The sequence below is a fragment of the Aethalodelphis obliquidens genome, unplaced genomic scaffold (assembly GCF_003676395.1).
Source record: "Aethalodelphis obliquidens isolate GAN/ISIS:26980383/991018 unplaced genomic scaffold, ASM367639v1 scaffold7, whole genome shotgun sequence".
NCBI lineage: Eukaryota > Metazoa > Chordata > Mammalia > Artiodactyla > Delphinidae > Aethalodelphis > Aethalodelphis obliquidens.
The window spans coordinates 55794289-55822267 of record NW_020837951.1 but is presented as its reverse complement, the minus strand read 5'-3'; the positions used below and the strand labels follow the sequence as shown (position 1 = coordinate 55822267).

The following is a 27979-nucleotide window of genomic DNA, read 5'->3' as shown; positions in this document are numbered from 1 at the left end:
TAATAAATTCTGGTACTGTGCAACACATTGGAGATTATAGTAGTTTGGTTCTTATAGAAAGAAAACACCATTTGTTAATATGTCTGTTACAGGTAGTTATAGTTTAATGTTTGCTTTTGCTGGGGCTTGTTTTGATTCATCATTTTTATTTGACTCACTAGAAGCCATCTGTTAGTTATAATTTAACTTTCAAGGTTCTATGTAATTTGGGCTTTGTTAATGAAGTGCTATAAACAGCATTATGAAGCTTTTCTCTTTTAATCTTGAAAGGAAAAAAATCCATATCTAAAAAAGCAATCACAAAGAAGAGGAAAACTGTCACAAAGTCACCTACTGTACCAGAATTTCAGGTAAATGTTTCAATTTTGTCTCAATACTTATTAGTTTAATTTTTTGTTTCAGTGTTTATATTGTTCCTCAAGAGATTGGCTAAATTCCGCCATAACACACAATACTTTTAATGAGATGTTTCCAACTATGACTTTTTCCCTGCAAGTGTAGATATAGCTAAAATTTAATCTGCTAGTATTTCAAAAATTTTTACCTCTCTTTTTGTCTCTTGATAGTCAAAAATCTCTGTGGTTTTCTGTACGCTATACTGTTTTGTAGAAGTAATTTAATAGAAATATATATATATATATGTATCAAGTAAATGTGTAGATGAAAGTCTTCCAAGAACTAACTATAATTTGTACATGGTAGCATTGTGTAGGTAATCCATTTTATTTTCATTTATTTGGGCACTATAGAAATAGCAGACTTATTAACTTAAAAAACAAAACTTTTAACACAGCTATATATGAACTTCAGAGAGAATATTAAGTAAACGTTAATTGAATGGTTTTTTAAACATTTCTGCAAAAAGAAAAAAGTACTTGTATGTACTGCTATCTGATTATGTGAAGAGTTTTCTGTTTGTAGTTGATACTAGAATAAGCAGAGAAGTTCACCCTAGTTAAATAATACTTTTATTTTCTACTTTATGAAAGATGAGTTTCTACAACAAATGACTATTTCTTTAAAATTTTTCTTTGTATTAGCGTGTCCAATCTATTTCTGGTTTAGATTATAAAATTAACACTTAATTGCCAAAAAAAAAAAGTGATGTTAAAATGAATTTCTGTGAGTCTCAAAACTAAAGAAGAAAGTAAAGGAGTAATAACTATGAAAATATTGATAATATGTAATGTGAGTTTTACAGTTACCTGTATCCAAAAATGTAGACACATCTTTTTTTCAGTAAAAATTCTATTTTGGAAGTGTTTTTTATGGAAGCTACTAATTGGTAAAATTTAATACTTTTAAATGAACAGTAAAAGAAAATAGACATATTTTTCTTTTAGTATTTTAGAGTATTTTTAATGACATCCTTAGGATGAATTACAACCATTTCTACAAAATCCTTTTATATAAAGTAACCTTGGTTCCAGCATATTCAGTTAAAAACAAAAAAGTGTATTTACTGTTTACTTAGAGGCTTTTCTACCATTGCTTGTGTGTGTTATTTAATGCTATAATAGTATATTGTCATTCATTCTTCCACTGATTTCATGCTAGCCTTTGCTATTTCTCCCACTCATTTTTTCCTTAATCCCTCAAAGTATTCATCCTGGCAGTATGGATCTCAGAACAGATCTGGTCCACTGTTGATATTCCCCTTCATTCCTGTATTAATGGATGGATTTTTATATGTAATAAGTGGCACAGACAGCATAGACAGTTTTTGTTTTGTTTTTTTTAATTGCAGGTGGTATTCATTAGTGAGGCATGAAATCAGCTTAGCGGATTGCATGACCAGCATTTCTTTTTTAAGCTAACAAAATTAAAATAGAAATTTTAAGAGTTTCAAATATAATAAGGGTAATATTGTTTCATAAAACTTTGGTTTCCATTGTGTGTGTTTACTGACATGCAGTGTAAATGTATTTTTGACCATGGGTTGGGGGCAAAAAAGTATGAAAAACACTGTCGTAAATGATGTTTTTAGTTAGTTACCGACCATTTGCTTACCACTCAGAAACTTAAGGTCAAAAGTACATGTTTTGCTAGATTGAACTGTTTAAAATAAAGTGCTCTTCCTGGTTCTTAAGGTGTCCTAGAAAGAAGGCGGGGTTGGGGGTGAGAGAGGGGTGTGTTTGTGTGTGTGTGTGTGTGTGTGTGTGTGTGTGTGTGTGGCTAGGGTTGGGAAATAGACTTATGAGAACAGTTGTTCTTATGCCCGGTTTACAATTTAAATACCATGGTATTACTGAGAAAGAAAATTGACAGCTATTTCCCAGGAAATAGGTCATTTGCTTCAACTAAGCAAAGAATAGGACATAGTATTAGTCACTAGTAAACTTTATTGTTACATGCAAAACTTACAGTTTTGCCTCTCATAATAATTCTATGTAGTTTGTTTCTTTAATTATTTGAAAGACTCCTACATATAAGAAGACTGGTTATTATATAACAAAGAACTGAATTTATTTCCTTCTCAAAAGCTCTAGCAGTATGACATTTAGCACCTCAGAAACATATCCAGGAATTAAATTGTGTGAAATTTTGATTTTTGTAGTTGTTGTATTTAAGTTCTGGTGAATTAAAAAAGTGAATCCTGTTTTGACCTCAGCTACTTTTTAATTTGATAGTGGTTGTTGACTTTTTTAAAACTAGATCAAACCTATAAGCCTGTTTGCTTCAGGAAGAATCCGTGTTTATTTATATACACAACTAAAATATCTATACCTCAGTGTGAAAAAATAATCATCCCACCCCTATTTAAAGTATACACTGTAAGCAGTCAAAGACCTATTGTATTTATATTTGTGTATATATTATAATGGGACTACCCATATCTGTACCAGTTTTTCCTAGCAGTTATATCAGTGGTTCTCAAACTTTAAATAGTATAAAAATAATCTGATACTTTTATTAAAAATGAAAAATCCTGGGTTTCATCCTCTAAGGGTCCATCCTTGATTCAGTGGGTCTAGGTGGATGTCAGTAATCTGGATAGTGCTTAAGCATATGGATTCTGGAACCAGGCTACTTAGGTTCGAATGCCATCTTAGCCCTAACTTGATAACCTTAGGTAAGTTACTTAACTGCTCAAAGCTTCCAATTCCTCATCTGTACAATGGAATAATAATAGTTCCCACTCCTAGGATTGTTGTGAGGATTAAACGATAGAACTTACTGTTTTATTATCTTATTTATTTTTTCAAATAAGCATGCCAGATGCTTTAGACGAAAAGTACTGTGTTTATGAGCAGGAAAATCAATCAATTAAGAGCATCTATTACTGACCTTTACCACTTTTTCCAGGAACTTAAGACCTTGAAATAAATCTCAGATTTGGTCATATTTTATAAATCATGAAATTTCATCATTAAGCATAAAAGTATTTCAAAAGTGAAAAACTGGGTAATATTATTTGCATCATTATATTAGAGGGAAAACTTATGCTGAGCCCTCCCTACTCTAGTGTTATGTCGGGTTATACATTTGGCATATAGGGGAACTTGTCATGTTTTTCTACTTAGCAATAATTGTAAAAAGTTAGGAAATATTTTTAGTCTTTAGCATGTTGGTGATAAAAACTTTTATGTCAAATTTAACAGTTACTGATTACTCTGTTAAACTGACTAAATTATTTTTTGTTTTTCTGTGTTAGTTTTTTTTTTTTTTTTTTTTTTGCGGTACGCGGGCCTCTCACTGTTGTGGCCTCTCCCGTTGCGGAGCACAGGCTCCGGACGCGCAGGCTCAGCGGCCATGGCTCACGGGCCCAGCCGCTCCGCGGCATGTAGGATCTTCCTGGACCGGGGCACGAACTCATGTCCCCTGCATCGGCAGGCGGACTCTCAACCACTGCGCCACCAGGGAAGCCCTCTGTGTTAGTTTTATAATGTAAGACTTTTATATTGAAAAGTGAATATTGATTTTCTTAATAAAGTTCATTTTTACCCAGGAGCCTTTTAATTTGTTTAATATTTGAGAGAGAAATTTAATATGTGAATTCTCTTTTTGTACACAGTTATAACAGTCATACAAAGTGTTCTTTATATATATATATTTTTTTTTTTTAGCATCTTTATTGGAGTATAATTGCTTTACAATGGTGTGTTAGTTTTTGCTTTATATCAAAGTGAATCAGCTATACATACACATATATCCCCATATCTCCTCCCTCTTGCGTCTCCCTCCCACCCTCCCTATCCCACCCCTGGAGGTGGTCACAAAACACTGAGCTGATCTCCCTGTGCTATGTGGCTGCTTCCCACTTGCTATCTGTTTTACATTTGATAGTGTGTATATGTCCATGCCACTCTCTCACTTCTTCCCAGCTTACCCTTCCCACTCCCCATGTCCTCAAGTCCATTCTCTACTTCTGTGACTTTATTCCTGTCCTGGCCCTAGGTTCTTCAGAACCATTTTTTTTTTTTTTTTTTTTTTTTTTTTGTTGCGGTATGCGGGCCTCTCACTGTTGTGGCCTCTCCCGTTGCGGAGCACAGGCTCCGGACGCGCAGGCTCAGCGGCCATGGCTCACGGGCCCAACCGCTCCGCAGCGTGTGGAATCCTACCGGACGGGACACGAACCCGCGTCCCCTACATCGGCAGGCGGACTCCCAACCACTGTGCCACCAGGGAAGCCCAGAACCATTTTTTTCTTTCAGATTCCATATATATGTGTTAGCATACAGTATTTGTTTTTCTCTTTCTGCCTTAGTTCACTCTGTATGACAGACTCTAGGTCCATCCACCTCATTACAAATAACTCAATTTCATTTCCTTTTATGGCTGAGTAGTATTCCATTGTATGTATGTGCCACATCTTCTTTATCCATTCATCTGTGGATGGACACTTAGGTTGCTTTCGTGTCCTGGCTGTTGTAAATAGAGCTTCAGTGAACGTTGGGGTACATGAATGACTCTTTTTGAATTATGGTTTCCAGGGTATATGCCCAGTAGTGGGATTGCTGGGTCATATGGTAATTCTATTTTTAGATTTTTTAAGGAACCTCCATACTGTTCTCCGTAGTGACTGTATCAATTTACATCCCCACCAACAGTGCAAGACGGTTCCCTTTACTCCAGACCCTCTCCAGCAGTTGTTTGTAGATTTTTTGGTGATGGCCATTCTGATTGGTGTGAGGTGATACCTCATTGTAGTTTTGATTTGCACTTCTCTAATGATTAGTGATGTTGAGCATCCTTTCATATGTTTGTTGGCAATCTGTATATCTTCTTTGGAGAAATGTCTGTTTAGGTCTTCTGCCCATTTTTGGATTGGGTTGTTTGTTTTTTGATATTAAGCTGCATGAGCTGCTTGTATATTTTGGAGATTAATCCTTTGTCAGTTGCATCATTTGCAAATATTTTCAACCATTCTCCGGGTTGTCTTTTTGTCTTGACATGTTTCCCTTTGCTGTGCAAAAGCTTTTAAGTTTCATTAGGTCCCATTTGTTTCTTGTTTTTATTTCTATTTCCCTAGGAGGTGGGTCAGAAAGGATCTTGCTGTGATTTATGTCATAGAGTGTTCTGCCTATGTTTTCCTCTAAGAGTTTTATAATGTCTGGCCTTACCTTTAGGTCTTAAATCCATTTTGAGTTCATTTTTGTGTATGGTGTTAGGGTGTGTTCTAATTTCATTCTTTTACATGTAGCTGTCTGGTTTTCCCAGCACCACTTATTGAGGAGGCTGTCTTTTCTCCATTGTATATTCTTGCCTCCTTTATCAAAAATAAGGTGACCATATGGGTGTGGGTTTGTCATATATGGCCTTTATTATGTTGAGATAGGTTCCCTCTTTACCTACTTTCTGGAGGGTTTTTATCATAAATGGGTGTAGAATTTTGTCGAAAGCTTTCTCTGCATCTATTGAGATGATCATGTGGTTTTTCTCCTTCAGTTTGTTAATATGGTTTATCACATTGATTTGCGTACATTGAAGAATTCTTGCATTCCTGGGATAAACCCCACTTGATCATGGTGTATGATCCTTTTAATGTGCTGTTGGATTCTGTTTGCTAGTATTTTGTTGAGGATTTTTGCATCTGTGTTCATCAGTGATATTGGCCTGTAGTTTTCTGTCTTTGTGACATCTTTGTCTGGTTTTGGTATCAGGGTGATGGTGGCCTTGTAGAATGAGTTTGGGAGTGTTCCTCCCTCTGCTATATTTTGGAAGAATTTGAGAAGGATAGGTGTTAGCTCTTCACTAAATGTTTGATAGAATTCGCCTGTGAAGCCATCTGGTCCTGGGCTTTTGTTTGTTGGAAGACTTTTAATCACAGTCTCAATTTCAGTGCTTGTGACTGGTCTGTTTATATTTTCCGTTTCTTCCTGGTTCAGTCTCAGAAGGTTGTGCTTTTCTAAGAATTTGTCCATTTCTTCCAGGTTGTCCATTTTATTGGCATAGAGTTGCTTGTAGTAATCTCTCATGATCCTCTGTATTTCTTCAGTGTCAGTTGTTACTTCTCCTTTTTCATTTCTAATCCTATTCACTTGAGTCTTCTCCCTTTTTTTCTTGATGAGTCTGGCTAATGGTGTATCAATTTTGTTTACCTTCTCAAAGAACCAGCTTTTAGTTTTATTGATCTTTGCTATCATTTCCTTCATTTCTTTTTCATTTATTTCTGATCTGATCTTTACGGTTTCTTTCCTTCTGCTAACTTCGGGGTTTTTTTGTTCTTCTTTCTCTAATTGCTTTAGGTGGAAGGTTAGGTTGTTTATTTGATATTTTTCTTGTTTCTTGAGGTAGGATTGTATTGCTATAAACTTCCCTCTTAGGACTGCTTTTGCTGCATCCCATAGGTTTTGGGTCGTCGTGTTTTCATTGTCATTTGTTTCTAGGTATTTTATGATTTCCTCAGTGATCTCTTGTTTATTTAGTAGTGTATTTAGCCTCCATGTGTTTGTATTTTTTTACTGATTTTTACCTGTAATTGATATCTAGTCTCATAGCGTTGTGGTCAGAAAAGATACTCGATACGATTTCAATTTTCTTAAAATTAGCAAGGCTTGATTTGTGACCCAAGATATGATCTATCCTGGAGAATGTTCCATGAGCAGTTGAAAAGAAAGTGTAATCTGCTCTTTTTGGATGGAATGTCCTATAGATATCAATTAAGTCCATCTTGTTTAATGTATTGTTAAAGCTTGTGATTTCCTTATTTATTTTCATTTTGGATGATCTGTCCATTGGTGAAAGTGGGGTGTTAAAGTCCCCTGCTATGATTGTGTTACTGTCAGTTTCCTCGTTTATGGCTGTTAGCATTTGCCTTATGTTTTGAGGTGCGCCTATGTTGGGTGCATAAATATTTACAATTATTATATCTTCTTCTTGGATTGATCGCTTGATCATTCTGTAATGTCCTTCTTTGTCTCTTGTAATAGTCTTTATTTTACAGTCTATTTTGTTTGATAGGAGGCTTGCTACTCCAGCTTTCTTTTGATTTCCATTTGCATGGAATATCTTTTACATCCCCTCACTTTTAGTCTGTATGTGTCCCTAGGTCTGAAGTGGGTCTCTTGTAGACAGCATATATATGGGTCTTGTTTTTGTATCCATTCAGCCAGTCTATGTCTGTTGGTGGGAGATTAATCTATTTACATTTAAAGTAGTTATCAATATGTTTGTTCCTATTACCATTTTCTTAATTGTTTTGGGTTTGTTATCATAGGTCTCTTCCTTCTCTTGTGTTTCCTGCCTAGAGAAGTTCCTTTAGCATTTGTTGTAAAGCTGGTTTGGTGACACTGAATTCTATTAGCTTTTGCTTGTCTGTAAAAGTTTTAATTTCTCCATCAAATCTGAATGAGATCCTTGCTGGGTAGAGTAATCTTAGCTGTAGGTTTTTCCCTTTCATCACTTTAAATATGTCCTGCCGCTTGCTCTGGCTTGCAGAGTTTCTGCTGGAAGATCTGCTGGTAACCTCATGGGGATTCCCTTGTATACTAATCATTGCTTTTCCCTTGCTGCTTTTAATATTTTTTCTTTGTATTTAATTTTTGATAGTTTGATTCATACGTGTCTTGGCGTGTTTCTCCTTTCATTCATCCTGTATGTGACTCTCTGCGCTTCATGGACTTTATTGACTCCTTCCTTTCCCATACTGGGGGACTTTTCCACTATAATCTCTTCAAATATTTTCTCAGTCCCTTTCTTTTTCTCTTCTTCTGGGACCCCTATCATTCGAATATTTGTGCGTTTAATGTTGTCCCAGAGGTCTCTGAGACTGTCCTCAGTTGTTTCATTCTTTTTTCTTTATTCTGCTCTGTGGTAGTTATTTCCACTATTTTATCTTCCAGTCACTTATCTGTTCTTCTGCCTCAGTTATTCTGCTATTGATTCCTTCTAGAGAATTCTTAATTTCATTTATTGTGTTGTTCATCATTATTTGTTTGCTCTTTAGTTCTTCTGGGTCCTTGTTAAATGTTTCTTGTATTTTCTCCATTCTATTTCCTAGATTTTGGATCATCTTTACTCTCATTATTCTGAATTCTTTTTCAGGTAGACTGCCTATTTCTTCTTCATTTGTTTGGTCAGGTGGGTTTTTACCTTGATGCTTCATCTGCTGTGTGTTTCTCTGTCTTCTCATTTTGCTTATCTTACTGTGTTTGGGGTCTCCTTTTCGCAGGCTGCAGCTTCGTGGTTCCCGTTGTTTTTGGTGTCTGCCCCCTGTGGCTAAGGTTGGTTCAGTGGGTTATGTCGGCTTTGTGGTGGAGGGGACTAGTGCCTGTGTTCTGGTGGATGAGGCTGGATCTTGTCTTTCTGGTGGGCAGGACCACATCTGGTGGTGTGTTTTGGGGTGTCTGTGACCTTATTATGATTTTAGGCAGCCTCTCTGCTAATGGGTGGGGTTGTGTTCCTGTCTTGCTAGTTGTTTGGCATAGGGTGTCCAGCACTGTAGCTTACTGGTTGTTGAGTGGAGGTAGGTCTTATCATTGAGATGGAGATCTCTGGAAGCACTTTTGCCATTTGATATTACGTGGAGCTGGGAGGTCTCTGGTGGACCACTGTCCTGAACTCGGCCCTCCCACCTCAGAGGCACAGGCCTGACACCTGGTTGGAGCACCAAGACCCTGTCAGCCACACGGCTCAGAAGAAAAAGGAGAAAAAGGAAAAGAAAGAAAGAAAAATAATAATAAAGTTATTAAAATTTTAAAAAATTATTAAAAATTAAAAAGTCATACAAAAAAGATAGAGCAACCAAACCAATAAACAAATCCACCAATGATAACAAGTGCTAAAAACTATACTAAAAAAAAAAAAGAACAGAGAGAACCCTAGGACAAATGGTAAAAGCAAAGCTATACAGAGAAAATCACACAAAAGCATACACATACACACTCACAAAAAAGAGACAAAGGATAAAAAATATATATATCTTTTGGGAAGTCTGAGGTCTTCTGCCAGCGTTTAGTAGGTGTTCTATAGGATTTGTTCCATATGTAGATGTATTTCTGATGTATCTAGGGGGAGGAAGGTGATCTCCACGTCTTACTCCTCTGCCATCTTGAAGGTCCCAGAAAGTATTCTTAAAGCTTAGTTTGTCAAGTCTCAATAAGATAAGTCTTTAAAATAATTTAAAAGCCTTAGTTACCGTGACTCTGCTTTTTGTTGGTAATCAAAATCTTTCATGTCACGTGTACTTGTTCCTATTCCATATATGTGACTTATTCGAAAGGCTCCTTTGCAAAGGAAATCCAGAATCCAGCTGTTGACTAAGACTTACATAGTAGTATTATTTTTAAACATAAGCATAAACTCACTGATCCAACATACCTCTGAAAAAACTCTATTTTTCCGTTTAACCAATGGAGAAACTAAGGGATATGAAATAAAGTACTATCTTCAATGTGACAAATTGGGACCAAAAGTAAAATTAGAGTTTAACTGCTTCACTGAGTTAAGGACCTTTTGATTGTATTGTTATTTTGAATTGCTACCTTTTTTCTTTAAAACTATTTTTCTTTACACATCCTTATCCTTCTCATTTGTTCTTCATTCATGTGAAATGTATCCTAATAAAATGAGTATTTTCAACTTCAGCTTTTTGTTTCACTTTTAACATCATGGGGTTTTACTTTCCCCTTAAATTTTTTTCCATTTTTATATATAGTACATTGAGAGAAACATCAGGTTTTAATCATATAGTGGTATAAAATGTTTTAACTTGTTAATCAGACTTACTTGTCATGTCACACATGATATCTTCATTTGCAAGTTTTGAAGTAGTCAGTATTGCTGATATGATGATCATAGAAGTGAGAAGGAATTTTCCTGTCATCATAGTCTTAACAGATGTCAATATAATTTTATTTTAAATATAATATAGATTTTGAATTTACACCATGCATTTATTGTTTTACTTATAATTTTTTAAATAAATTATTGGAGTGTTTCATTAGAGTGGTAGTAAATGTGATCCATTTTATTTGGACCTATTCATTTTGACTGCATTGTTTTCCTTTTGCTTTTTAATGTAATTTACTATATTCTTTTACTTTTGTATGCTACCTTATTTGTGTCCTTTTTGGAATCAATAAAGTAAATACCTGTCAAACCTATTGAGTTTATACCCAAAGGGCATAATATCTAGCTTGAAGTAGTGATAAAATAAGAAATACTTTACTTTGTAATTTTTCTGAGATGTGGTCATGGAGTTCTTTCAATCTCTATAGGACCTCCCCTCCCTCACTGTATACACACACTTCTGCTTCTTGAGTTGGAGAGAGGGCCTTTTAATATTTACCATTTAATAGAAGTGAAAGCTTAGGTATAAATTAATTCTTAAAACTATAATACATGTTCAATTATTGTTAGTTTTTTTGTTTTATTTTGTTTAGAGGGAACCCTTAAAGAATATGATCTAGTAGGAGGAGGAGTCCTAGGTTCCATGGTTTTCTCTCTGAGTGTGTCATCTTAGGTTACTTTATCTCTGTTAATTTTAACTAGCTTGTATATGAATTGGAGATACACCTTTTTAGCCTTTGCCAGGGTTTGGACCAAATCACATTTTGGGGGCGGTTCCTTTCAGCTCTAATAAGATTTATGATTTTGTGACTCTCTCATGGGTTGCATCAAGTGAAAGGTTAATTTGAGGGAGAGTGTGACATCCTTGAAAAGGTTCTTCCTGGGGGATAAAGCTCTTCGTCTAACCTCTGCAGTATGACTGAAAACCTTCTCCTATGAGTGTTGGCAGTGTGACCCAGCTGTAATCCAAGCTGCTATGGAGCTTTCCTTTTTACCCCTGGAGGCACCGAACCTTAGATATTTTTTTCAAATGTAAGGTAATGAGAAGGAGGTCTTAATAAGCTGTTTTGCTTTGTTCAAATAATGCATCTGTTCTCCTTATTGAGGTGAACATTTCTTATTGGATTGATTCTATTTTTAAAAGCACCATTTGAAAATGAATTGAGTTTAAAGGCCACACATATGCCTTACTTTGTAGAGAGAAGGAATAGAGTGTATATATGACAGAATTGGCATAAATCAAATTATTTTTCCCTTGATATCAGTAATAAAATTAGAATTATGTTCCCATACAAGAATTTTCTAATATCTTGACTGTATATTTTGGGTATATATATTAGGTATTACGTATATATGTAGAGAGAGGTATATATTAGTATATAAAAAGTATAAATTGTCATGTAGATATTAAGTTATTTTAAGATAACTTCAAAGTAAATGTTGCTAAAAATATTTTGACCCTCAAATTCAGCAAAATTTATGTTTGAGTCATGTCATTTAAGAAACATTTGTCTTACCATTGTGCATTTAATTCACTATTCCATCCCCTATTTGGAAATTAATCTTTTTGAATTTTCATACTCATTTAGCTCCATACTACTAGCATGTTTCCATAGCCATGCAGATTTGTAATTCATAATCATTTAGTACATTATTGCTTAAAAATGTGATCTTCAGACCATACCTGGGAACTTGTTAGAAATGCAGAATCCTGTGTCCTGCTTCAGACCTACTAAATCAAAAACCTCCTTTTAACAAGATTCCCAGATGATCCTTATGCACGTTAAAGTTTGAGAAGCACTGATGTAGTACAGCTTACTTATAGCTCTTAGGCTGTGGAAATCATTCCTGATTTGACTTCACAACTGTGGTATCTGTTCCCTTAAACGGAATGTAAATATTTGCTTGCTAATTAAAAGATCTTAAATTTTTTAGGATGTGGTCAGGTGTAGGGGTATATGTTTTCATTGTTACCGTAAGTTTCTACAACGTACATGCAAAATGTACCCTTACTCCATGTGTAATGAGACAGCTGAGATGCAAGTGAAAACTCCTCTGAGCTTTGCCATATGTGCATATGAGAAATCCATGGTGTGCTATTGACTAATACATCAAGTTCAGTGAAAAGGGTGTAACCATCTACAAGCTCTGTGGCAAATTTGACATGGTAGTCATAATAGCAGATTATACAATGGAAAGTTTAGTTCCCATTGAGTACTTTCTAGAAACCTGGTGTAGGGCCAGCATGGTTCTGAGGTTTTAGTGATATAACAGAAGTTGAAGACATTATCTAGTTCTAGAGGCACTTAGCTAATTAGCTAGTGCACTGCTTAACCATCAGCATTTCTTCCATAATTCTAGATTTGGCAGATGGAAATGTGTAGTGTGTAATAAATATCAGCTGCACTGTCCTACTACATCATCTCATACTGTTTTCTATTCTGAAATTATTTAATTTGGGTTACTTAAATACATATTTTACCTGCTTTGTCAGTTCTGTGAGTTTGAAATTATGTAGATGTTTCTAATAATTGTTAATACTAAGTATAATTTATATTATCTGTGATAACTTTTTCTTTGTCTATTACGTTGAACCATGTTGCCATTTTTGTAGATCAAAGGCATATCAGCGATTTCATATGGTTCAACTTAATGATAAAGAAAGTGTCGGTGCTCCTAGTCTCTCATTTTTGTCACACAGTCATGAGGAATGATCTTGTTGTAACCTACTTTTGCTTTTGTTGTTTTTGTTTGTTTTCTTTTAAAAGAAAATATACCTTTTAGGAAAACAACACCCTTACAAGAAATTAATGAATGTAAGAAACATGGGACTGATAAAAATTTAATGATGAATTAGTAGCTTTATAAGTATAGTGGGTTTATTTTTCATTATCACACAGTATAAACATTACAAGATTTTCATTAATATAAAACTTTTCCTCTATATGTGGTTGCAGTTATCTTTTAGAAATCTTCTATTTCTTTTTCACAACAGATTTTTTAAAATATAAGCTTAAATTATTTTAGAAAAAAAAGTAAAATGTATCAAATTGGAAAAATTCAGTATAATTATACAAGAACTAAAATGTAGTTACTAATATTTTTGTTATTGCTGCTGACACTTCACTGTTTAAATCTTTAGTAATTAAGCCAAACTAGTTTGATTATTAATTAATAACTAAAGACCAAGTGTTTTGGCCATTTGCCAGCATTACCAAGGTGAAATTAAATGAGCCACATAATTATGAAAGGAAATAGATGCTATCTCTGGAGATGGTCTTATTAAGGACTACTAAGAAGATCATATTAAGAATGTATACATAATTTCATTAACTTCTTTGAATATATTCATATAGTTGAAGTCCCTCTTTATTAGCAATCCCAACAGCAGTAATGCAATTTGTTAAATTGTATAGTTAGCAACCAAAGCAAAGGTAAAATGATAGTTCTCCAGGGGTGCATTTATTCACCTGCTAGGAGACTGCTTGATGAAGCATTTCTTAAAGGTGATTCAGTAACCTGTGAAATCTAGGGTGAGTTTCCAGATCTTTGTCATTCTGGGCTGAAAGTTAAGAATGTTAAAAAAAAAAAAAAAAAAGTATCTGGATTATAAAGCAAACTGAAAGGTGGGGATGTGGGGTGAAAGCCTGAAGTTCATACATCATAACAAGTAAATACCTTTTAAAATATAAACTGCGGAGCTTTCTTTGCATTTTGCTGTTACAAAGACAAATAATTGTGAATTCAGTGTGTGTTAAAACAAATTCTGTTACCACATTTTGGGTGTTTTATATTATGTGTTATCAAGCTGTGTTTTTGTGTTTTATTTTAGCTTATTTGCACTAATCTTGATGAACTCAGGGAATTAATCACAAAAATCGAGAATGAACTCAAAGATCTGGAAAACAGTAGAAAAAAATCGGTAGGTGTTGATCCAAAAGTTCTATCTATTATTGTCAGCATTAAAATTTATTCCTGCTTCTTCCTAAAGCCTTTTTAAATCTTGTTGTCCTGAGTTACATAAAAATTTGCAATGAAAAATAGAAACATTGTTTCCTTTATTTCTCCTATGTGGTCTAGTTTTCATTTTTAATACACAAAAATGGTGCTGGGGCAAGTAAATTAATTTTGTTTGCCTGGTTTATATCAGGTATAGTTTTAGATATTTCCCAGTATACTGGTTGGTTGTTTTCTGACTGGTAGTTTTTTGGGTAGTGCTTACCTTATTATATATTATAATAATATAATTATTCTTAATTATAATTATATGTTTTTAATGGAAGTTTATTGCTTAGTAACATAAAATTTCAATTAGCTCTGACATAAATAACATATGTAAATTGTTTAATCTTGCCCCAGATGTTTTTGATACATGCTTAACAATATGTCTTTTTTAAGAACCTTTATCAGCTGAAGGTCTTTTTTTAACTTTCACTATACTAAATTCACAATTAATCTTTACCTTCACTTTTTATTGTTCTTGAGAGACTAGAGTATAAGGGGCATTATTTTTATTCACTCAACACTTGGTAAAACAATTATTTATGAAATCAGTAATACCCATTTAACTGACATTTATAATTGTGTTATAGATTTGAAACACAATTACATACCAATAAATAAATGGAGAAGGCTTTAAGCATTGAAAAAAATCAATCACCATTAAAAAAAAATCCCTTTGTTTTATGCCTTAGGAACATCATGAAACCACTTTTAGGTCTTTGCTCAGAACCTGTTAATCTAGAATGATGTATGATAATAAGGTTAGTGATACAGCAAGCTTCATTCATATCAGCAGATTTGTTAAAGTCATTTTATATGCTGTTCAGAAAGAACATATTGGTAGCATTCTGAAGGAAGGAAATTAAAGTACCATAAAAGTACAACCTTCTGAGGTCGTTTAATACAGAGGTAAAACAGCCTTAAGCATTTTGGAAGTCACTCATATGATACCCCTGAGAGTATAGCTATAATCTAAGAGATGGGATAATGTTCATACTGATAGCCATCAATTAAGAAGAAAACATGTTCAATACACATTGTGTACAATATATAATCTGAGAATGCAGAAAACTGTATATTTTACAATTATTTCCATTAAAAATGGTTTGAATCCTTATTAGACTGTGAGGGGTTTTTTGTTTTGTTTTGAGTATATCAGCAATCTCTTCATATGGAATGAACCCCAAGTGTTGTTTTAAAACTTATCTCTGTGATGTATTTCTCAAACTATATTAAAATATTTTTTCCTCAGCCAAAAGTGTTTTTTAAATATATTTTATATGTATGCTTATAAAGGACTGATTCTGTTCTTTAATAGGAAAGAATAGTCTTAATCAGGGTTTTATTTATAGTTTTTTTGCAGAAGCCATTTAGTCCATACTTCATGACTCTAAACAGAATTCTGTTAATTAAATTTGCTAATTGGTTTTTATTAGCTGCAGTTAGACAATAACATATGCATTTTAATTTGTTCCCATATTATGAATTAGGGTTTTCTTCTTAATGGATAGTTTTAAGCATAATTGGCTTATATACTTATTTATAGTATGTATTGTAAGAGAAAAAGACTTTTGCAGGCATCCTTGAGTTTTCCTGTAAAGCCATCCACCCCCCTTCCATTGGTGGTATGAGGTATAAACATATTGCCTTCCTTCACAGGAACAAGTACAAGAGTAAAAGAAAACATAAATTACAAATATTTGACTCTATAGTCCTTGGGGACATGTTTATCAGAAAATTTTAGGTTATGTATGGGTTTTAACTGATTAGATTTTATGTCTCTAAATTTTTAACTTGTCCATGACCCTTGATATTTGCATATTAGTTTTAAAATATGTTTTCTGCTCTTCAAGAAATAGAAATTCTTGGAACTGAACTTAGTGGGGATAATGTTATTGAGATTACCAGTATACAGGCTACTTTCCCCTTAAATTACCTGACTAAACAACTGTTTTCATGAACAACTTATCTCAATCAATGAAATGGCCACACAGCATAAAGGAAATAATAGTAGAAGTTTGCATCTCAGTGCCATTCCTTATTTTTTTTTACAAAAGCTGATACTGAGTGTGATAAATGTTATTGTCATAGTTCACTTTATTGAATTTTTATGTTAGTATTGGAGAATACCAGTTTATTTGTCTGTCATCACTTGGGAATAAGGGGTTCCACTTAATTGCATTTTCTAGGAAGCTGAAACCTAAACCTTCAGTACTAAAATTCTTCCTTTAATCATTTAATGAAAAAATTTCCCTGCCTCCTTTATACTGAACATAATTTAACACTTTTTTGATGACTCAGGGATCATTATGAATATCCATAATTGTACTGATACCCTAAAAATCTATTGATCTCAGTTACTCTAAACATTCACCAATAGGCCTTTAGATTATGTATTTTGAAGGTTTTTGTCTGCTTGTTTTTTTGCTTTTGTTCTGTCTCTTCATTGTCAGCCTGTCATTTCTTATGTGTGTCCATGTACTCGCCCTAGCTGATATACTGTCGGTTACAAAGCAAGTATCCGTATTATTAGAATTAGGCTCATAGTAAGGACCTGAGGAATTTTATTAATGAAATATATGAACTTGTCAATAGTGATAGCCATTTTGCTTATTCCTTGCTTGGTGAGCTTCCTTCACTATTGCCAGACAAATGAAATATTAATATTGATCTTCATGAGAGGATATCACTGTAAAAAATAGTGTTTAGAGTCAAAACAATTCTTTTGGGTGGGCCAAAAAGTGCCTTCTGTTTTTTAAGTAAAAATAAAAGACACATTTTTCATTTTCATCAAGAACTTTATTGAACAGCGTATTCACCCTTTTGTTCCACTACCTTCTGCCATTTTTTAGGCAAGTTCATAGTTCCTGAAATACTTTTTATCTTTTTGAGCAAAGAACTGTTCCAGGTGCCTTTTATAGTCTTCCGGGGAATTGAAATTTTTTCCATTAATAGAATTTCTTAAAGACCGAAATAAATGGAAATCTAAAGGTGCAATATCTGGTGAATACGGCAGATGAATTAGAACTTCCCAGCCAAGCTGTAACAGTTTTGCCTGGTCATCAAAGAAACATGCAGTGCTGCGTTATCCTGATGGAAGATTATGCGTTTTCTGTTGACTAATTCTGGATGCTTTTCAGCGAGTGCTGCTTTCACTTGGTGTAATTGGGAGCAGTACTTGTTGGAGTTAATTGTTTGGCTTTCCAGAATGAGTTCATAATAGAGGACTCCCTTCCAGTCCCACTTAGATACACAACATCACCTTCTTTGGATGACGACCGGCCTTTGGTGTGGTTGGCGGTCGTTCATTTTGCTTGCCCCACGATCTCTTCCATTCCACTTTATTGTACAGTATCCACTTTTCATCGCAGGTCACAATTTGTTTTAAAAACAGAACGTTTTCTTTACATTTCAGTAGAGAATCGCATGTAGAAATATGGTCAAGAAGGTTTTTTGCTTAACTTATGTGGAACCCAAACATCAAAACAATTCGCATAACCAAGCTGATGCAAATGATTTTCAACGCTTGATTTGGATATTTTAAGTATGTCAGCAATTTCCTGCGTGGTATAATGTTGATTGTTCTCAATTATTGTTTCAATTTGATCACTATCAACTTCAACTGGTCTACCTTACTATGGAGCATCGTCCAGTGAGAAATCTCCAGCACGAAACTTTGCAAACCACTTTTGACACGTTTGATCAGTCAGAGCACCTTCTCCATACGCTGCACAAATCTTTTTGTGCGTTTCAGTTGCATTTTTACCTTTCTCGAAATAATAAAGCATAATATGCTGAAAATGTTGCTTTTTTCTTCCGTCTTCAATAGTAAAATGGCTGTCTTGGGCTTCCCTGGTGGCGCAGTGGTTGAGAGTCCGCCTGCCGATGCAGGGGACACGGGTTCATGACCCGGTCCGGGAAGATCCCACATGCCGCGGAGCGGCTGGGCCCGTGAGCCATGGCCGCTGAGCCTGCGTGTCCGGAGCCTGTGCTCCTCAACGGGAGAGGCCACAACAGAGGCCCGCGTGCCGAAAAAAAAAAAAAAAAAGTCTGTCTTTTTTAAATCCACACTGATATGACAGCTGTCACATATAATCTAACAAAATTGTTTCAAATGAAGTTAAAGACAGCTAGGTGCCACTAGAGCCATATTACGGAAAAAATCAAAGGAACCTTTTGGCCCACCCAATATTATTCAGCAGCAGCTTTCAGATCTACGATGGCTTCAGTAACAAGGAAGACATATTCCATATAAACATTTGGTTGTCATAAATGCTCTTACTAAAGATAGAAATTACATATGTGATAGAGGATTTAATGTGGATTCGTTTAAAAACCTGGCTGCTTTTGGGAGCTCCTCTGCAGGGCCTTTCTAGATAGTTTTTCCTACCAAAGCAACAAGGAAGAATTACTCCATTTCCTCATCCAGGTCAACATTCCATTAAAAAAGCTTTCTTAATCTCTTAGAGGTTTTGCCATTGAGCTACTCATTGTACTGGAAGATTTACAATCTTTTAAAATCTAGATTGTTTACTTATTCTTGCAAGACAACTAATTCTACTTATGATTTATAATGTGAGGAGAGAAAAAATGATTTAATTTTCTGAGTTTGCTTTAGTTCACTTGATCCCATTACTTCATTTAAAGGCTTATTCAAAGAGAACTCAGCGTCCTTTACGTCCTCCAGTGCTATACCAGACATCTGACTGATATAAATAGAAGTATGTAGTTTGACAAAATCCTTTCATTTTGTCTATCTCATTATTATTTAGATCATAGGATTTTTTTAGTGCCCTAAAGGAGAAATCATGACATTTTATTGGTTTTTTTTTTTGTGGTTTTAGTCAAGAGAGAAAAATTGCATTTTGCTTAATTATTTGGAAAGTAGTCTTTTTAATTTAGGAAATTTATTAGTTTTCCAGAGAGAGCTAAGATATTGATAAATTTGCCTGATCCTATTGTATTTGAAATTTATTAGACATTTTTGCTGTGTAAATAATCAAACTTGGTAGATTTTTGTCAGGCTAATACAGAACTGGTTATATTTCTGAATTTCTCATGTGACCCTTTTTTTCTTACATTTCCTTAATTTCCATATGTTTTATATCATAATTTAGATCTTCAAAGAGGTTTCAGTCTTTTTGATAATGAAAAATCAGTATAGAGATAAGGAAAAGGGAACATTTAGCAAAAAAAAAAGTTATAAGAAAAGAAAGCTTTTCTGGATTATGAAATGATAAATGATAGTCTTATCAATATAGATAAATTAAAATTTTAAATATAATACCCTGTCTTTCTAATACACCTTTTAGCAGTTAAGCACCTCCACACTGAGCAAGTTTTAAGACAGACTTCAAATATTTCTGTATTTCATATTCAGTATGTAAGAAAAGCTATAAAATTGCCTGGACTCTTTGATCCTATTATCCTAATTGATATTTAACTTCCATTTTCCCTCATTTTTCACCCTACTCCCCTACCCCTCAAAAAAGTAACTTACACAATAGTGTGTTCAGCAGACTGTCTCTAATAGTAGAAATTTGGGAAAAGCCCATATGTCCAACAGTAGGGAGATGACTAACCAAGCAATTATATTAACACAGTGGTATATCATATGGCTAGTAAAATAAAATATTTGTAGATCATTGTTACTACATGGAAGTATTCATGAAATGTTAAATTTTTTAAACATCCAAAAAATATATGCATAATTATTATAGTTTGTCAAAAGGCATGTTTTTAAGGCATGTTTAAGAGAATTAGAAAGGAATTTCAAGTCATGAATAAAATTAATCTCTATTATGTTCTTAAAATAATTTAAATTCATAATACAATAATAGCATTTAATCTTGCCTAACCAAAGGCTGTGCATTAGCTAGATCAAACATTAGAGAAATCAGAAGCTTAGATCAGCTAGTTTTTGGTCACAGAGTTTTGTAAAAGCCGGTGGTTATCAGTGAGTAATGATTCTGCCCACCCCACCCCTGCCTGTCGCTGCTATGAGACTTTGGGAATGTCTGAAGACATTTTTGATTCACATAGTTGAAGACGTGGTACTGGCACTTAATGGATAGAGGCCAGCCGTGCTGCTAAAAATATTCTACATTGTAATGATCCTACGGTGCACCTGACAGCCCCGCGCAGCAAATAGTTATTGCCCTCAGATGTCAGTTGTGCAGAGATTGCAGAACCCTGGCATATGCCTGTTTTTGCTCAGGGCCCTAGTGTCTCATAAGTTGCTGCTGCCAGCTTATTATGGGGAGAAAACAAGTTGATGTTTTGACACTTAGGTAGAAATCAATGAAATCATATGCCAGATTCCATGATTGAGACCATTTTATCATATCGTATATTTCTAATTAAGACTTATATTTGATGGAACTTGTGAATGTCAGTATTAACCTTTACCCTTTATGATTCTCAGATAGTTAAAAGAATTCTTGACCTTAGCTTCAGATCCATCTCAGCTGTCTGCAATCCATTATGATTTATGGCCTCTTTTCAGTATGGTCACCGTTTACCTTTTACCTTCATTATAGGAAATGAAGTTATAACTTGGTTGTATATGTATTTTCTTTGTTCATTTTTAAAAATATGATGGAAAACATTCTTAAAAAGTGAAGATATAGTAAGAAATAATACACAGGTAAATGGTAAAATATAGTCAAATTATGTATAAAACTTCACTTATGAATTTATATGAACCCCTAAATCATAGTTGCATATAGTAAAAGCTTGATATAAGGCAAAGAAATTATTATACATTAATCTTATTTTCTAACACCTGTAACAAAGAAATTTTACTCTATTATAGTGTAGGATTTTGGGATTTTTCCCTCTTCTCTCCATATCCCATTTGCTCAGTGAGGCATCAAATCAAAATTATTTTATAGCCATCTATTTAGAGTAAAAAGTCTATTTTACTACAGTATAAGGAACTTTAGATACATTCAGAATCCTGAATATGCCCTTATTAACTTAATAACTTTAGTTGTAGATATGGTTGCATCAATATCTAAATTGTCCTTAAATTAGTTTTGTTTAAGTTTTTGGCAATTACATCATTGTGTATCTTGTTTTCTTATTCTAGATCTTTTGATATGGTTAACAAAACTGAAAACTAGCTCATCTGTGGGGGGAAAAACACTCTGTCTTTAAATTGTCATAGTTAAAGCTTTCAAAAAATTAAAATAACCTTTCGGAAACCTTGTACAACAAATAAAATAAATAAGTTTCTTTACCTGTCATATTCTAGTCTTATTCATTAGGCAAATACTTCCTCACTGTTTTCTGTGTACTATTCATAATACCAAGGAACTTGGTTGAAATTCAGAGACTAAAACAAAGTCCTCATCCTCAAGGAATTCACTTTAGAGCTTAAGCTTTTTATCGCCAATCCTGGGGATAAATTTTTAATTTTAATCAGGATTGGTTGCGCTAACTCCTGTCCTTTTATAAAAGACTTAATCTTTTATTTTCAAGCCATTTTTTTAATTCAGAGATCACCAGACACTCTAGACACTTGCTTTACTTCCCTTATTGACATGTTAATATATTATCTGGGAGTGGGACTTTATGGATTTTACGAAGAATCAAATATTAACTGACTGTTCAAAATAATAGTAAGAAAAGAGAACTAGATGACAGGAAACGTGAACCAGAACAATAGCTGTCTGGTAAGACAAAACTTCAATTGACTGTAGTCACTGAATTATCTGAAAATGCATTATCCTAATTTATTTACGGTAAGTCTTGCTTTGGGGCATTCTTTTTGACATTTAATAACTACTCTGCTCAACTAAGAACTGGATTTTAACTCTTGTTAATAGTGCTCACTGTTTCAACTTACTGCAATGTGGCATAGTCTGTATCCCATCAGGGAAACTTTCTTAAAAACAATATTTGAACACCTCTTTTCTTCTAATAAAAGTTCCAATTAAAAGGGAAAACTGTTGTTTCGTATTTTTACATCAGCCAGAGAATTCATATTGCGTGTTCCCAGCATGGAGTGAGCTTCAAGGAAGAATTGAACTAGGTGACAGCTCCTTCTATAATTAGAACTTCATAGTGTGGCTTTTATTATTTGCCTTAAACTCTTTTGAATTAAATATCACACACACTTATTCAAATGTAAGTAACAATCTAAATGCCAAATATTTTTCAAAGCCCCAAGTAAATTTGTATTATTTTCTATTTAATACTCTACTGCCTTTCAGTGGTAAGAGTTCTGGAAAATTGAATTTAAATCCGTGAGGTGCTTAAGACCAGAAAATGAGCTTCACATCATTCTCTTTTTTATATTACAGAAGATATCAAAATCTTTGGAAAGCCCCTAAAATTTAAAGATAGGGTAGTTTAACCTTTTGTGAACTAGGGAAAAATACCATCCAAAAAATAGAGAAGATTGAACAGTAATAGAACTTTCCTACCATCTTACCAGACTCTGTAAAAAAGGTAAAAATGGGGCTTCCCTGGTGGCTCAGTGGTTGAGAGTCCGCCTGCCGATGCAGGGCACATGGGTTCGTGTCCCGGTCTGGGAAGATCCCACGTGCCGCGGAGCGGCAGGGCCCGTGAGCCATGGCCACTGAGCCTGCGCGTCTGGAGCCTGTGCTCCGCAGCGGGAGAGGCCACAACAGTGAGAGGCCCGCGTACCGCAAAAAAAAAAAAAAAAGGTAAAGATGGAAGGAAAATTAATCCCAAATCTACCAGAGAATAAAAAGGAATCTAAATAGAAGGCCCAGAGTCCACATCTGGATCTCTAGCACTTTAAAGTAGAAAAAAATCCTTGCATGGAACTAGTTTCTTTTAATGAAGATATGATGCTAACTAGTTGTAGCAGGTGCTTTTAATTAGGACAAGGCCATTTAAGGCAGATTTAGTGGCAGTAGCATGAAATGCTAATAGACAATTGAGAAAAAAACCTACAAAAGCAGATTTTAGGAGTCCAAAACTATTAGTAATCAATAACCACTTAATATAGGAACATAGGTTATAGCCCTGTAAACCCTGCAGTCACTGCCTTAAAATATGAAACAATAACTTGTTCAAAATGATGATCGGAGTCATCAAGAGTTAAATTATATTCATTGTATACTCAGAAAATCTGGAAGACATATTTTAGGAACGTTTCTATCAATTTTTTAAAATCTTTTGCAGCTAAGTAGAAAATCTCTGTAAGCTAAGAAATTTACTTGTATAGTTTGAATACTTATTGTGGGCCTGCTCTCTGCTAGGCATTGTGATGGAGCCTGAGAAAGTAAAAATAAGTAGGATACTGACTCTGCTTTTAAGATACTCCCAGTCTTAATTTCACTTACATGGACCTTTTTATGCTCTGATGATACCATATGTAACATTACTTAGTGATTTAGATTTTGCAGTGAATTGCTTGAGAACCCACCTTTCTGATATCAGGTATAGATTTGATAAAATTTTATTAACTTCTTTGTTACCACCTATTTACTAAAAAGAATCAAATTCAGATACTTACCCAATAGTTAATTTCTAGTTCAGGATTTTTTCTTCTTTGTGAATGAAAATGGTTACATACCATCAGTTACATACATATTGTTAGATTTTCTTCCCCAGTAATAGTAACTATCTCACTGGGAATGTGATCTGTCCATCCTCTCTACAAAGTCAAATGACCCTGAAACTTCCAATATTATCACTTGTAGTGATATGCAGTTGTTTGCAGTTGTTTGTCTTCATGCTTTCTAGTTAAATGCTAATTTAGAAATATAATGGAAGTTATAGTTAGAACTATAGTTCTAATTAGCATTAGAAATGCTAATTTAGAAATATAATGGAATATAATGGAAATGTTGTACATGCTGTGCAATGTAGGATATCTTTAGAATAAAGTACAAATGCTTTCCTTTTCTATTGAATTAGTCTTAAGAGAAAATGGGTGAGAGTACCTAAAGAGAAAATACTAGTATATGATAGGATAGTTCATATTAGAACCTCTGGCAGTGTGAAAATACTCTTTAACTTTTTCCATATTAATATGCAAACATTTAACTATACTGTCTAACTAGTACTTTTTCAAGGGACTGTATACCAACAAGGTGAATGCAGTGTTTTACCCCCAAAACTGTGAATATGCAGGAATATACTTATATAGTAGTAATTTCTTTAGGTGAGCAGTAAGAAAAAAAAAAGTAAATACTTACTACCTTTTCACTTAATATTACTTACACTAAGGAGAATGCCAAATAATTAGATTATTAACATGCTTAAGTATAGTTAATTTGATTTGTGCTGTGTTTTTATACATTTGCATTTAAATTATTTGTAACCTACCTTTGGATATTGCTAGTGATTTTAAATGAGACATCTTTGCAGACAAATCGATTTGGCTTTTCTAAAAGTTATTTGAATTTTATTTGAAAAGCATGATGTATTATTATCTAATCCCTTTCCACCATGTGATTTATGTCTGTGACAAGAACCAAGCCTATAACAAAAAATATTTTGTCATATGATCCCTGTTTCTGTGCTGTAACAACATATTTGTAAGTAAAAGCATGTAGAAAAAGAGCATTGATGCCTTTTTCATATATATTATATTTTGTACATAAAAATTATCTTTTTTATCATCTTCACAATAATACCCTTTCAATTTAAAAAAGAATTCTTTGTATATTTATATGTGATGTCAATCTTTTCTTCAAATAACTGTTGATACCTATTTTGTTTAGATATAATGTTATAAGAAAATCTATATAAGTAACAGAATGATTTGTGTAAACAAACTACTTTCACCTAAGTTTAATATTCAAAGCATCTGAACTTATTAAAATGTGCAAAAGATCCATGGTAATGAGACATTTAATAAACCTGGAATTTATTTGTTTTCCTCTTTTCTTCCTTCTAGATGTTCAGTGTCCCCAGCATCAGTAGATTGCCAACTCCCTCTCCTTGCAGCACCCCAGCCAGCACTATGCTGGTGCTGTCATACCCGATTACTGCAGCAGAATGGAGTTTTTCTTTAGTTGTAAGGTAAGTTTCCCTCCCCACTCATTTCACACACATAGACTCAGCTTTTCATTTTACAATATTGTGTAGTTTTGTAAGTTTTTTAGAAGTTTCTTTTCTCTTATGGTTCCTTAGGTTATTAACCTATCACATTCAAAAACTTATAAAACTGCATAATATAATAAAGGACTTACCTTGTGGCCATAGACAAGCTCCTTATTGTAGTAATCGCTATGAGGTTATAAAACCTTAGTGTTTGACAGTGGGGCATCTCATGGAAAGGGAGCTGGCAATCTGCAGCTGCTGTGGACATTGGCTGAGAAAGTATTGAAAGGTAAGCCTCAAATTTAGACCATATTGTATACCTTTGGTTCCGTGGTGTATGTTTGAATTCATACTTTATTTTATGTTACATTTCATAGTAAATTTATAAAAGAAAAATACATTACTCTCTTCAAAGTGACCTTCAGTAAATGTTTGAATTATTAAGTTCACATAACACATTGGGATTATTTTAGAAAAAAATTTTTGTCTGTGAAAATAGTGAGAATTCTAATACTAAAAATTGTGAGAATTCTAATACTAAAAAATGTTCATTTATCCCCATATTCACATACCTGTTTATAAAGAAAAGTCAGCACTAAATTTATATATGTAAAGCATATTAAATGTATTTTTTATTAGAGAAACAATTAGAACACTGTTCTATAAATAACCATTTACTTAATCTTTCTATCTACTTTCTTTGATTCTGTATTGATCAGTGCAGATAAAAACTGTAAGAGCCTTTCTGATTTTCATTATATCCATATTCTCTCTTATGTGTTTGAAGATGGGGAACTTGCTGTTTTCCTTGTTTTTTTAATTCACTTTTAAACTTAAGGTCACCATAGTTTTAAGTACTACTGTAATTAAACAAATGAAACAAAGTAAATTTTAGAGATTTTAATGTTTGCATTACAGAGATACCTACATGTAAATATAGGAACTTACACAGTACAGTCTCTTTCTTCTTTAGGAATTGTCTGTGTGTAGCCCATGAGAGATGGCATTGTGTAGTGGAAGGAAAGTGGATTTTAGCATTCGGGAGATCTAGAATTCTAAAGTCTTCTTCCACCTACAAGTAATTCTCTGTTTACTTTAGACACTTTCCTTCTGTAAAATTGTGTCCTCTGAGTTCCCTTTTAGCTTTAATAATTTCATCCTAGAAGAAACATGATAGTTTTTCCTTTATCTGTGTATATAAATAAAGTTGATCAGTCAGGAAAGCTATTGCTAATGATCTGATTTAAAGTTCAGGAAATATTTTGTTTGATTTTAAATAGATTTTTATATTAGATCCAAGTTAAGGCAAATTATTACCATTTGACTAACTTCATTTAAAAATTCATAACTTCTCTACATTAGTTCCATTGTATACTGTGACACTCTGAGACCAGCACTAGGTAGAAAGGGACGTATTATTTTCTTTCCATTTGGATTGTATTGACCAAAGAAATAATAAATGAGAGAACCAGTATGAGTTTCTCTTTTACTGTCAAGTAATTAAAGTACCTTACTACCTCAAACACCAGTCCTGGAGCAGTGATTCTGAACTTTTTTAAACCTATGCCCCCTTTTGATAGATGACACACATACCCCATGGCAGGTACAGGGATGCCCTTTGTTGAGGTCATCGTATCCTTTATATGTATCTTCTAGTCAAAACATTTTATCAGTCTTTACTTTATATAATTTGTGTTATGAAAATAATAAAATTTTTGTTTGTTTTTCAAATACAGAATGATTAGATAGGCATTTTCAAATATAAATGAGATACCATACCATCACTACCCCAAGTTGAGAATATGCAGTATAAAGAAGGGGAAGAAGGCCAAAAAACATACATAAAGTTGAAGGCCTTAGACATTTACAAACAGGTCAGTGGGTAAAACAGAGTTATATGGAAGTTAGGACTCTATTCTCTGATTGATTTATATGACCCCTCCTGTTCAGTAGTATATTTTCTGGGCATTGGATTAAGTAAAATTTAGTAACCAAAATAAAATCAAAAGGTAAAATTTTCCTAATATTTTTAAAACTCTTTCCTATAAAAATTAATGTTGTAATTTAGTAGAGACACAAACAGAGTTGATAAATGGCTTTAAGTAGTATCCAGTTATACAGTCTCCCCTTCCCGTGCTTCATCTACCTAGTCCTAAAAGTCCCATAACACTGACAGTTCTGTAATCCCTACCCCATCACCACCACACTAATCCACACAGCCACCGTACTGCCCAGGTTAACTCTGCATCTGTAATTCTTCCCCATATATCTCCCAGTTAATAAGGAATTCAGCATGCCTGGCGCCCCCTAATCCTTTAATGCTCTTCCAGTCAGTTATACCATGAAGAGAATACTCTCCCCACCTTCATTCCTTACCTCTTTCTGCTCTCTTTAGCTTAGGAAAAGTTTATTTCCACTGTCACCATTTCATTTTTGAGCCAAATAGAAGTTTATATGTAGAAAAAAATAATGTTGTTGATATGCCTTGTTAAAGGGAAAAATCTCCATCTACTATTTTCTATTTTTTATTGAAACAAAATCTTACCTCATTCTGAAAAGGATTTAGGGTAGCTGTTACCTGCCTTTTCATCTTCCTCAAATAGCTTTCCATAGATGGAAGTTATTTCTTGCTCAGTTTTATTATTTATAATCTAATAGTTTTGTTTTCATGGGTTAGAATATGCACTTTATACTATCTCATAACATTTCTTTGAGAAAA

General features: G+C 33.8%; 1 protein-coding gene across 4 annotated transcripts in view; it reads left to right on the top strand.

Moving 5' to 3' along the window:
* The window catches only part of BRD10 (bromodomain containing 10), a 104334-nt gene that overhangs the window by 64657 nt on the left and 11698 nt on the right, over positions 1–27979 (top strand). For 3 of the 4 annotated variants that reach the window (XM_027105841.1, XM_027105839.1, XM_027105842.1), the window contains 2 exons: positions 271–350; positions 14066–14155. In XM_027105841.1, the coding sequence (XP_026961642.1) occupies positions 271–350; positions 14066–14155 (170 nt within the window). The remainder of the gene's footprint in view (positions 1–270; positions 351–14065; positions 14156–27979) is intronic. The other variant, XM_027105840.1, reaches the window with a different exon arrangement.